The sequence below is a fragment of the Schistocerca gregaria genome, chromosome 3, assembly GCF_023897955.1.
Source record: "Schistocerca gregaria isolate iqSchGreg1 chromosome 3, iqSchGreg1.2, whole genome shotgun sequence".
NCBI classification, from domain to species: Eukaryota; Metazoa; Arthropoda; class Insecta; order Orthoptera; family Acrididae; genus Schistocerca; species Schistocerca gregaria.
In genome coordinates, this window is record NC_064922.1 from 256,363,447 (window position 1) to 256,377,387 (window position 13,941).

At 44.8% G+C, this 13,941-nt stretch overlaps 1 protein-coding gene across 1 annotated transcript in view; it reads right to left on the reverse strand.

Annotated features, from left to right (window-relative positions):
- Positions 1–13,941, reverse strand: part of LOC126355829 (fibronectin type 3 and ankyrin repeat domains protein 1-like) — a 187,008-nt gene that overhangs the window by 30,918 nt on the left and 142,149 nt on the right. The window contains exon 7 of the mRNA XM_050006277.1: positions 8,904–9,031. Within this exon, the coding sequence (XP_049862234.1) occupies positions 8,904–9,031 (128 nt within the window). The remainder of the gene's footprint in view (positions 1–8,903; positions 9,032–13,941) is intronic.

Consider the following 13,941-nt stretch of genomic DNA (forward strand, 5'->3'; position numbering starts at 1 on the left):
ATCACTCTCCTCTCCCATACCTGTACCTATACCTATACCTATACTAATGTACTCCTGTAACTATGACAGCCGGCCGGAGTGGCCGAGCGGTTCTAGGCGCTTCAGTCTGGAACCGCGCGACCGCTACGGTCGCAGGTTCGAATCCTGCCTCGGGCATGGATGTGTGTGATGTCCTTAGGTTAGTTAGGTTTAAGTAGTTCTAAGTTCTAGGGGACTGATGACCACAGATGTTGAGTCCCATAGTGCTCAGAGCCATTTGAACCATTTAACTATGACTCCTATTCCTTCCGCTGTAACTGCGTTGCAATCCCCAATGATTACAAAATTATCATCTCCGTTTACACACTGAATTGCCCGTTCAGTATCTCCACATGCTTTATGTCTTCATCTTCTGCTTGTGATGTCAGAATATATACCTGAACTATTGTTGTTGGCGTTGGTTGCTGTCGATTCTGATTAGGACAACCTTATCATTGAAACGTACACAGTAATTCTCTTATTCTTATCCTGAATCCTACTCCCGTTATACTATTTTCTACTGCTGTTGATATTACCGTTTATTCGCCAGATTAGAAATGTGTATCTTCTTTCCATTCACTTCACTGATCCCTCACTATATCTAGATTGAGCCGTTGCATATCCCTTCTCAGATTTTTGAGCTTCGGTCCCACGTTCAAACTTCTGACATTCCACGCTCCGGGTCATAGAATGTTACCCCTTCGTTGGTTTTTCATATTTTTCTCACAGTTACCTTCCTGTTGGCAATCCCCTCCCAGAGATCCGAATGTGAAACTAATCCTGAATCTTTTTCTAACGGAGAGATCATCATGGCACTTTAAATTATACACGAAATGTCATGTGGATAAACGTCATGTGTAGTTACTGCAGTGGTTTCCATTGCCTTCTATATCATCATGCCGTTGATGGTTACTGATTCTTTTGTCTTTCTTGGACGGTTTCTCCGTCCAAGGGCAGGGGCTTGCCCTACAACTCTGTCAGCTCCTCCGCCATCTTTGACAAGGCCGTTGGTAGTATGAGGGTGATTCCTTATGCTTTAAGGCTTCGACCGCTATTGCTAATGATTTTTACTCAAAATTTGATCGGTTGCAGGGATCGAACGTGAGATCCAGAACTTTTGAATTACTTGTCGAAGACGCTACCTGCAGACCACAGGGCATGTACAACATAATAAGGCCATGAAAGAAGTTATGAAGCGTCATCTGCCTGGGAATTGACTATGTGCCGTGCCCACGAAGGTTGCTCTTAAGAACCGCTACCTTGTGTATATTAATTACTTTTCATCAGTTAGATTTTGAGATGCAAATTTATTTGGAGATAATTATTTAGAGATAAATAGCAATTGCTGATGAACTTGTCATGGGCATTAAAATAATTTGCATCGAATTCATCATAAGTAGACTCTAAAAACGGCTCACTGTTTGCAGTTATGAGCCAGAAAGAAACTTTCTCCCAGTATATTAATAAAATGTAAGGACATTAAGGTAGAAAAGGGATTTGAACTGCTGTCCTCCAGCATGCGAGTCCATTGTCTTACTAGTGTGATACCTTGGTCGATTTTTATACTGCGGATTCGTTCACCTCCTACACTTCAGGAATGCCGCCCATTTGGTTGACGTGCCTACGTATGTGACCCGATAACCTACTCTCTCTTCCTATAGCAGTTGCACTACGATCTGTCTTACACGCGTATCTCCTGTAAAGAGGAACTCTAACTAGTGTTTGTTTTAATATCTAATAGCAACAACGACACAACGAAGTGGCGATCGACAGTTACGTGACAATGTTGTTCCATGGGTAGCGTCACATACGTCTGTCTCTCAGGAGGACGTCACATGGACCAATGTATTCGTCTCCAGGACGGTTTAGAAAACGCACGGAGGGACACAGCGGCAGAGATCTGTTAAATCCTAAAACAGTGAAACTATGACTATCGACTTTCCATAGAACTTCTAGCAATAAGAGAGACATTCACATATGTATCTTATAATAAGCACCCAAGAAAAAAGTTAGACACCCACATGGCCCGTCATATTAAACCGTGTAACATTACCTCTAACCTTGATAATGGCTTCCAGTCGGCGAGAAAGAGAGTCAGCAAGTTTTCCTAGGTATGTCATAACCAAATTAAGCCGATCATCGCTAATAAGATCATGTAGAGATACCAGACTTCGAGGATGTTAACTACCACATGTCATCCGCTGTTCTAATAGTCCCAGACATTTTCTTTGAGATTCAAATTGGGTGATTTAGCGGGCCTGTCTAGGTGCGAAAGGAAGCCTGAGGATTAGTCAAACCAGGAATATATGCATGCAGTCATTTATAGTCGTTGTCATCTTGGAAGACGGAAGTGTCCTTGGCATACTATCCATCAAGAAGAAAGGCCAACCTAAAATGTTGAAATTAAAATCCCAGCTCCTTCCAATGGTAACCTGAATCAGTGGGTCCAAGTCATTGTACAGCAAACACTGCGAGAACATCACAAAACCACCAACGCCATAGATTAAATGCTCTATGCGAGGCCTGTCTAAAAAGTATCCGACCTTTGGCCAGAAAAAATATTTCGTGTAGCTGACGGGGATGGGACCCTAATCCCCTTCAAAGTAGGCCACTTGTACTTGCACAATTTAGCCCACCGATCCTTCTACTGCGAGAAACACCTCTGGAAGTCTTCTTTTGGAATGGTGTTCAACCTCATCGTCGTATTACGCATTGTCTTCTCTACTCTCAAAACAGAATCCTTTCAGTGGCGTCTTCAATTTTGGAACCAGAAGACGCAAGTAACCATGTTTGGAGTGTAGGGAGGTTGGCGAACGGCTGTAATTCCATGTTTGGCCAATAAATTTTGGATCAAAATAGTTCAAATGGCTCTGAGCACTATGGGACTTAACAGCTACGGTGATCAGTCCCCTAGAACTTAGTACTACTTAAACCTAACCAACCTAAGGACATCACACACATCCATGCCCGAGGCAGGATTCGAACCTGCGACCGTAGCAGTCGCGTGGCACCGGACTGAGCGCCTAGAACCGCGAGACCACCGCGGCCGGCAAATTTTGGATCAAGTGGAATGAATGTGCGGAGACATTATCGTGATGTAGTTGCCAGTTTTTCGCCGTCCACATGTCTGATCTTTTGCGCTGAACTGCGTCATGGAGTCGCCAGAGAACATCTTGATAGTACTCCTCTGTCACTGTTTGTCCTTCTGGTGCGTATTCGTGATGCACAATTCCACGAATATCAGAGCAGACAGTCAGCATCACCTTGATATTGCTTCGCACCTGCCGCACTTTCTTGAGCCTTGGAGACTCGGGATGCTTCCATTGCGACTACTGTCTTTTTGTTTCTGGGTCGTACCTGAACGAGCATGACTCATCTCCAATTGCCACAGTGTTCAGAAACCCAAGATCAGTGCTGGTGGTGTCCAGAAGGTCCTGTGAAACGTCAAAATGGAAGTCTTTTTGTTCCGGCGACAACATCTTGGACACGAATTTCGCAGCCACTCGGTGCATGTTCAAATCATCATGCAAAATTGCATATGCAGAATATGTACTCATTCCAACCTCTTGGGCAATCTGCCGCACGGTCAAATGACGATCTGCCATCGCCAAATTTTGCACCCTCTGAACAACAGCTGCACTCCGAGCAGTTTGGGGACTGTCAGAAAGCTGGTCACTCCGCTGATGTGCGGCCATTTTTGAATCGGTTGAACCACTCCTTAATTTCTGTTACACCCATCACATCTTCTCCAAACACCTGTTGAATCTTACGAATTTTTTCGCTTTGAGAATGACCAAGCTTTTGACAAAATTTGATGCAGCATCTTTGTTCAACACGTTCAGTCATCTTGAGAGAATCGGTAATCCGACGAACGTGTTTTGTAGCACCTCACTCAGCGACTCACAGGTAGCGACTGACGCACTGGCAGGCGGGGACAAAATCCACGCATGCGCATAAAGGTCTCTTCCTTTACTGTGTACAGTGGCGCCGCGCGATCGTCTCTCTATTTTGCGCGGGAAAATCAAAGGTCAGATACTTTTTAGACAGACCTCGTATACTGTGGGTTCAACGCCACATTGTTTCGACAGTGCTGTCGATGCTTGCATCATGTGAAAAAAATCGCAGCTTGCTGGACCACACAATATGCTTATAGTCAGCTACTGACCTTATTCTGTGTTGATCGGCCTGTTGAACACTTGCAACCTTCACTGTGAGAAATGACCTCATGTGAGGACCCGACACCAAACTTTCACTTCATGCAATTCCCTTCGCAATGTACGCTCGCTGTCTGGTTGAGATATACGTGTGTTGACTGTCAGCAGAAATCCCTATTGCATGCCAATGACAAGTAGTGATATTCATCGCCAGTCCATTTCGATTAAGATCTTTTTTCATAGATGCAAGTGGTATATAATTCCTTGAAGATAAATTGGACAGTTCACGTTGATACACCAACAAATGTGACAACTTCATTCATGATGTGGTCGTGGGCGTGACCAAACACGACAGCTTTGTCCTGCCACATCTTAAGGGTGACTAATTTTTTACTGCATTAATTCCATAAAAATGACTGACGTGCAGGGTACACACCACTTCAATATCACGATTTACATCGCTGTTGGAAGGTTACAACACCGCATGGTAGCAGTTCTAGACCATCTACAGCGCTCCAAAACGACCTGTACACTCTTAGAAGCAAAGCTCCTGCCCCATTCGGAACAATCGGGACTGGCCGACCACCGTGTCATCCTCAGCCAATGGTATCATTCGAATGTAATATGGAGGAGTGTGTGGTTATCACACTGCTCTTCCAGACGTTGTCGGCTTTTCAGACCTTGGAGCCATTACTTCTCATTCAAGCTACTCCTCAATTGACATCACGAGGCCGAATCAACCCCGTTCTTGTCCTCCCACCAAAGAAACATCGCTGGCAGTACTCGGTATAGAAACCAGGTTCTCAGCCACGCTGTCCACTTATTTTTGCTTATTTCTTTCGGTCTGTTTCTTTATCGTTTTCTTTCCAATGGTTCTGTGTTAATCTCACATGACATCTATCAAATTCAATCGATGAGAACTTCACTCAGTTTGTTTTATTTATTATTTTTTTACAGAGGTTGGCCAGTCCCCTAGAACTACTATGCCGGCATAAGTGGTGACCAGTATTTTCTCTGGTTACCTTATCAACGAAATTATGATCCTAACAGATTGGCGGAGAGCTCTCGAAACACAAGAACATCAGTGCTGGAATTTTTTACCTCTGTGATGTACATGAACTAATTTACATATTTATCTAGATAATTTATCCAGTAATCAACAGAAATGAGTGCAACCTCTTTGGACCAAAGGGCATGACAGAATTAAACACAACAGTCGACCAATAGCAATCAGTAGCATCATGGAAGGAATAATTTTATTTGTATGTTTGCCTTATAGGGACTGTAGCTACTGTAACGAAAGGGACATTTGCTGATCGGTAATGTTGCTGGAAGACTTCTCAGATGACGAGAGGTTGAAACATTGTAAGGCTATCACAATACATTGCTCAAGAACATGGTACTCAGAGCTCACACATGCCCATCATCTAATAACACCAGCAACAACTATGTGAAATGTTCGTGGGTGTTACCCTTTGCATCTCCTCAGGTTCAAAGTTTTGGCCTTTCCATACTGCAAAGATCATCCATCAGACCTGGAAAGACTAAGTCACCTACTGTCTGCCTGTTCCTGAAACGCCAGTTAGCAGGCCAGACACCATAAGACAATCATCAAACTAGAAATTTCCCTGTCCGCATGTGTCAGAAACCTAACACAGCAACCGAAACTCTATGTCCACAAGAAACAAACATTCGTCTGTCAGTTCAAAGAGGTGAAGCCTTCAAGCCACAGCTACCACATTTTTTTATAATTCCACATGTGAAAAACTAGCAACTGATGTCAAAAAAGGAAGTATCTGTAGTCATTTATTCATTATATAGAGGACCAGAATCATTGCCTGTACAACTGCGATGATGGCATGGTGCGTAGTGCAGCGGTGAGGATTTGTTGAATGTCTGAAGGCACTTCTGAGACATTGTTAACAAAATATATGTTTATTGTATATGGATACATAGCTGTCTTCTTTCGCAGCTGTAAGTAGCCAGGCGAGCAGTTGATACTCGCACAAGGCCAGTAAGCTCTGACACCTACGCACCTCATAGACTTGCCCACTGCAGTGATGTAACTCCACACTCAGCAGCGAGCTACATCTCAGCAGCTTGCAGACCAGACACACTGCGGACGTTGTCAGTATTGTCCAAGTGGCAGACAGCATGGCTAGCAGGTTACCAGGTTCCTCTCACTGAAATCGTATACAGCACCACGGAGAGGCACGCTGCAGCTCCGCACAAGGAGGCCGTTGTCGTGCGGAGATACGTCTTGGCCCGTCAATGAGAGAACGGCCAGCATCGGTGTTTGCCCATAGATGCACCTCGGGGGCTGGGAGCTACTGTAACCCCCCCCCCCCTCCCCTCCAGCGTGATTTTCGTCTAGTAGCTCGCTAGGTATCACCGGCTAGGCCTCCAGGGAGCTTGGATAGGAGGAATCCAAGTCTTCAGCAGAGGGGAAGACGAGGCGGCGACAGCCCATGGCTGCCAAGTCCTTGAGGCTGGGCTGGCTGTTGCATAAAAGATCACAGTCATCTAGACGGACTGTGGAAGGAGCGTCACAGGTCCCACCTTGTGATTGGGTAGCTGCAAACTGAGAACAGGGCTTTGAAAGTTAGAGGACTTGTACTGGTCAACCTTTGCCGATGACATTATCGTGTGGCAACAAGGACCGAATGTGGCCTATTTGTCTGGATCCAGCAACACTCTACACCATGTCAAGGTGTCCCAACACCTCTTTCAAGTTGTTTATTTCTGCAGCGGTTGTTTGCTGAAAAACCGTATAACTTACACGTTGTTATTTTATTGTGCATAGTCGACAGAATGACTTTATGCTCCCTTATCGATGAGATCACTCTGCTGCATGGGCACCTTGGCCATCGACGGCGGGTGGAGTGTGGCAACTAGCTCGGTAGTGCGCCCGTGCAACATGCGATATCGGCAGTTCTCCTCGTTGCCATTGCACTCAAGATATTGCGTACTAGCCTACCTTGGCTACAGCTCTTGCGCTGACGCCAGAAGGGGAAAACTTCAATAATTTTTTTCACATCTGTCCGGAATATCATTCCGGGGCGCAACAATTGGTTATTTTTTTACATGTTAATCCCTAGTCTCTATTAGTTACTAATGTCTAATGATAAACTCCATAAAAACCACTCAGTGCCCCACGACTGGCAATTATGAGCGCCTTGATTCAAAAACTTAAGAACAAGGACTTTCCAGAAGGTAAAAGTAATACAGATAAGATGGTCACCTACATTCAAGACGGCCAGTCACTAGCAGAAGAAGAAGAAGAAGAAGAAGAAGAAGAAAGGAAATAAATACGCATCTTTATATGTTCGAATTTTTTGGAGTGCCAATATGTAACAAAGAAAGATGAAAGTTCTGTATCAAAACCTCACTGTAGAAATATTAATTGCGTAGTTTTTAAACATATTTAATAAGAGTGTATTTGGCTAAATAGCGGAGTAGCTAGACGCCAGGCAGGATTTGCTATTTGGTTATCAAGATTGCATACAGATGGGTTTTTTGGTTGTAAAACATTGATTGCATTTGTGTTTTGAATCTGGAAATTTCTCTGATGTACTAAACACTCGATGACGTATCAGGAGTGCAGCCAATCACACTGTACTCTTACACACGATATTTCATTTGGACACACAACAGGCATCTTCACGTCAGTCATCGAAAATTTTCATCAGCTACCCGAACACCATATTATCACAATTCGCTCATGAGTCATGATTGTAATTGGAAAACTGACCACACTGCCAACAGGCAACGCAATCGGTGACAGAAGTTCAGGGGGGGGGGGGGGGGGGGGGTATGCTTTCGTGACATGCTCTACTTACTCGGAAAAGACGTGAAAATGACATCTACATGACCAGCAGAACATTTCGAGTAATCTGAGCGTGACACTGACACGCTCTTCTCTCATGAGAGAGCGGAATTTGCGACATATTCGAAAAGATGGCCAGTTATTTGTGACAAGCAAGAACACAAATGTCACTGCTGGCCTCACAATCTGTTACAAATGCAATATGAAAAAAAAAGAAAAGAAATTGCATCTATCAGAACGCGAATCTTCTTCCTTCGACTCTGAAACTCAACATCTGTGACCGCAGACAACACATGAAACTCTAAACAAAATTATCATACGTTTTAGGATCTCCTGAAGGTTTTTACTGCCGATGCGTCATTAACTGGCAATTAATTATAAGAAATTGTACCAAGGGTGATGTGTCTGTGAGAAATCTTCAATGCACCGTTGCCTTAAAACAGCATACTGCCATAACACAGTTATAATCGTAAAGCAATGAAAACAATGTGGCGTCCTCAGAGTTGTTGACTTCCACAGTCGCATTGAGTCACACGTTATTTTGACGTCACTTCCCAGTAAGCCGAGTGGTTTATGAACACGAGTCATCCGGTGGGATGTCACTCGTCGTTGCTGCCATCTGGAAGCAAATCGTGGAATATTGGGTGTCCAAGCGTTATCCAGTTGATACCTACTGTACCAGAACGGTCGGCCTCAAAATGTCAGGCTGATACCCAGGTGAAATACCGTGTGTGGTCGTTAACGGCAACTGGCTCTACTCCCGACTCCCCAAACATCATGGTGTATTTGCGTTGTACTTTGTTCAACACCGACTATCAGTGATAATATTCAAATGTTTTGACCAGCCAAGTGTGAACAAGAGGTGGACAGCGGTGTGCTGCACTGCAGGACCCGTCGCTACTGACCTCCACGCATCAGGGGTGTCCAGCCTTGGTTGTCGCGAGCATCGATGTCTGCGCCACTGTCGAGAGCCAGGCGGACCACGTCCAGCTGGGAGGCGTCGACGGCGTAGTGTAGCGGCGTGCACCCGCTCCTGCGTACACACCATTAGACTACTCAGTCTGCTGCAGGCACTGCCGTGTCCTACTGCTGTTTTCCAAAAATCCCAAGCAAAGACTGTTTCATGCGCCATATTTTACAAGCATTAAATAACAAAATATCACCAGTTGGTATTTCCTGTGCCCTTCCTAAGGCATTAAACTATGTGAATCACAATATCCTCCTAGATAAACTGAGATCTTTTGGACTTCACGAAATAGCCAAGCAATGGATAACGTCACATCTGACCAAAAGAATGAAGACTACTGCGCTTAAAAATTAAACGAATGTAAGCAGAGGAGATTCTTGTGACTGGGGAGAAATCACTTGCAGGCTTCTGTAAGGTTCACTCATATGTCCAATGTTGTTCGTCATACATTATGTAACAAACTTTCTGTCTTATAAACAACAACCAGAATTAGTTCTTTTTGCAAATCAGACTGGTTTTCTAATCAATCCAAACATGAATACAGCAACAGAGGAAATGGAAATTATGTTCGTTAAAGTACACTGAAGAGCCAAAGAGAACTGGTACACTTGCCTAATGTCGTGCAGCATGCAGAAGTGCCGTAACACGACGTAGCATGGACTCGACTAATGTCTGGAGTAGTGCTGGAGGGAACTGGCACCATGAATCCCGCAGGGCTATCCATAAATCCGAAAGAGTACGACGGGGTATAGATCTCTTCTGAACAGCACGTTGCAAGGCATCCCAGATATGCTGAATAATGTTCATTTCTGGGGAGTTTGGTCGTCAGCGAAAGAGTTTAAATTCAGGAGAATGCTCCTGGAGCCACTCTGTAGCAATTCTGGATGTATGAGGTGTCGCATTGTCCTGCTGGAATTGCCCAAGTCCGACTTACGCACAATGGACATTAATGGGCAGGATACTTACGTACGTATCTCGGCGCATCAGAGGTTCCATATCACTCCAACTGTACACGACCCACACCATTACAGAGCTTCCACCAGCTTGAGCAGTCGCCTGCTGACATGCAAGGTCCATGGATTCATGAGATTGTCTCCATACCCGTACACGTCCATCCGCTCGAAATAATCTGAAACGAGACTCGTCCGACCAGACATGTTTTCAGTCATCTACAATCCAATGTCGTGATGACGGGCCCAGACGAGGTGTAAAACTTCGTGTCGTGCAGTCATCAAGGATACACGAGTAGGCCCTCGTCTCCGAAGGGCCATATCGAAGATGTTTCGCTGAATGGTTCCCACGCTGACATTTGTTGATGGCCCAGCACTGAAATCTCCAGCAATTTGCGGAAGGGTTGCACTTCTGTCTTGAACGATTCTCTTCAGTCGTCGTTGGTCCCGCTCTTGCAGGATCTTTTCCCGGCCGCAGCGATGTCGGAGATTTGAGATTTTATCGGATTCCTGATATTCACGGTACACCTGTGAAATGGTCGTACGGGAAACTCCCCACTTCATCGCTACCTCGGAGACACTGTGTGCCATCGCTCGTGCGCCGACTATAACACCACGTTCAAAGTCCCTTAAATATTGACAATATGTTAAATATTGACAACATGCCACAGTAGCAGCAGTATTCGATTTAACAACTGCGCCAGACACTTGTCTTATATATGCGTTTCCGACCGCAGTGGCGTATTCTGCCTGTTTACGTATCTCTTTATTTGAATACACATGCCTATACCAATTTCTTTGGGGCTCCAGTGTATTATTGAGTAATTTCCTGCAAACGGTCTCAGGTTCAGTTCTACAAAGACACGACTTTTTTTAGTCATGAACATCTAGAGGTGTGACACCAATGATAAATGTAATACATAGTGAGGGAATAATAACTAGGATGAAAATTTCCAAATTTTTAGGTACCTATATTGATGAGAATTTAACTGGAAATAACATGCTCTTAAACTCCAACCATATATGCCCTTCGAATCACTGAAAATTGCAAATCAGCAAATTAATGTAATTTGCGTATTTTCATTCAGTAATCTTGTGTCGAATAATGTTCTGGGCTAACTCATCTTTAAGAAAGTTTTCATTGGTGGGAAATGTGCTGTAAGAATAATATGCACTATGGGTCCTCTCCCATGATCAGCTTGTATTTGAGAAGTTAGGCATTCTGACTACCGCTTCACAGTATACACTCCTGGAAATGGAAAAAAGAACACATTGACACCGGTGTGTCAGACCCACCATACTTGCTCCGGACACTTCGAGAGGGCTGTACAAGCAATGATCACACGCACGGCACAGCGGACACACCAGGAACCGCGGTGTTGGCCGTCGAATGGCGCTAGCTGCGCAGCATTTGTGCACCGCCGCCGTCAGTGTCAGCCAGTTTGCCGTGGCATACGGAGCTCCATCGCAGTCTTTAATACATGTAGCATGCCGCGACAGCGTGGACGTGAACCGTATGTGCAGTTGACGGAATTTGAGCGAGGGCGTATAGTGGGCATGCGGGAGGCAGGGTGCACGTACCGCTGAATTGCTAAACACGTGCGGCGTGAGGTCTCCACAGTACATCGATGTTGTCTCCAGTGGTCGGCGGAAGGTGCACGTGCTCGTCGACCTGGGACCGGACCGCAGCGACGCACGGATGCGCGCCTAGACCGTAAGATCCTACGCAGTGCCGTAGGAGACCGCACCGCCACTTCCCGGCAAATTAGGGACACTGTTGCTCCTGGGGTATCGGCGAAGACCATTCGCAACCGTCTCCATGAAGCTGGGCTACGGTCCCGCACACCGTTAGGCCGTCTTCCGCTCACGCCCCAACATCGTGCAGCCCGCCTCCAGTGGTGTCGCGACAGGCGTGAATGGAGGGACGAATGGAGACGTGTCGTCTTCAGCGATGAGAGTCGCTTCTGCCTTGGTGCCAATGATGGTCGTATGTGTGTTTGGCGCCGTGCAGGTGAGCGCCACAATCAGGACTGCATACGACCGAGGCACACAGGGCCAACACCCGGCATCATGGTGTGGGGAGCGATCTCCTACACTGGCCGTACACCTCTGGTGATCGTCGAGGGGACACTGAATAGTGCACGGTACATCCAAACCGTCATCGAACCCATCGTTCTACCATTCCTAGACCGGCAAGGGAACTTGCTGTTCCAACAGGACAATGAACGTCCGCATGTATCCCGTGCCACCCAACGTGATCTAGAAGGTGTAAGTCAGCTACCCTGGCCAGCAAGATCTCCGGATCTGTCCCCCATCGAGCATGTTTGGGACTGGATGAAGCGTCGTCTCACGCGGTCTGCACGTCCAGCACGAACGCTGGTCCAACTGAGGCGCCAGGTGGAAATGGCATGGCAAGCCGTTCCACAGGACTACATCCAGCATCTTTACGATCGTCTCCATGGGAGAATAGCAGCCTGCATTGCTGCGAAAGGTGGATATACACTGTACTAGTGTCGACATTGTGCATGCTCTGTTGCCTGTGTCTATGTGCCGGTGGTTCTGTCAGTGTGATCATGTGATTTATCTGACCCCAGGAATGTGTCAATAAAGTTTCCCCTTCCTGGGACAATGAATTCACGGTGTTCTTATTTCAATTTCCAGGAGTGTATTTATTCCCTCATGAAGTTTGTAACAAATAACTCACTAGAATTGAAAAGGACAATGGGGTACACAACTACAATACCAGAAGAAAAAGCGACATTCGTTATTCCACATTAAGGTTGATTTTAGGGCTAAAAGGAGCACAATGCGTCAAACAAAATTTTTAATCATCAACTTAATGATCATTATTTAACAGAAAAAGTTTGACATCAAACTGATACACTTTATCCTCAACAATTCCTCCTGTTCAGCAGGCGAATTTCTATGTTATATTTAAAAAGAAGTAGGTATAATTACTAATTAAATTAACATGTATATTCAAAAAATTAAAAAATGACACATTCTAAATGGTCATCATTTAGCCAGATTTATATATAAATGTGTAACATGAATACAAAGTACACTTCCTAACAAAAAAAAAACCAATGACATGGTTATATGTGCAACTTTGTACACCAAAAAACTATTGGCGGATGTGAAACTGATTAGAGCAGCGATTGTCTGTGACATGGAGAACGGCGACCACAGTGCATTAGTGTTGTTCGTGTTTAGTGTTGTTACGAGGTATAAGAGGGTGTACACTGAGGTGACATAAGTCGTGGGATATCTCCTAATATCGTCTCGGATCTCCTTTTGCGCGGCGTAATGCAGCAACACAGCGTGGCATGGAGTCAACAAGCTGTTGGAAGTCCCCTGCAGAAATATAAAGCCGTGATATCTCTATAGCTGTCTATAATTGCGAAATGATCCAACTTGTAGCATCATCCCCGAATCACCCTATATAATTCTTTTAAAAAAAGAATACACCGCCATTTGACTATTTAATTGTTTATTTAAATACAGCCCAGGTTTTTGCCTTTTACGCCATTTTGAACTATTTAATTTTATGTCTTCAACATATATTACAGGACACTTAACATGCTGTCAAGCTCAAAGTTGGCCACAAGTTAAGAAAAATATAGGCTCCCCACGAAGTGCCAGATGTAAAATCATCATCTTGTAACAGATCAGCAAATAATCGTGGAGCACGTCATATTTAGTAAAAGTACGGTTGCGTTGGTAAATAAAAGATGAGCACATTTAGTTTTCTTAATCTATGGTCGACTTTGGGCCTGACAACTTGTTAAGTGTCCTGATATACAGGGTGTTTCAAAAGGGACTTTACATCTTTAAACATTCATATAAATTTATTGAAAGAAGATATAGAGCTGGGTTTAGTGTTTTTTGTAGGGAAACACATCAAGTTCTCTTACTTTAGACTAAAGATGTTGTATGTGGCTTCTGTTGGGTACCTTGCACACATCCCATCGGAAGTCAATTTCTTCTTAAACTCGCTGTAACATTACTCAATGGCAGGGAAAATTC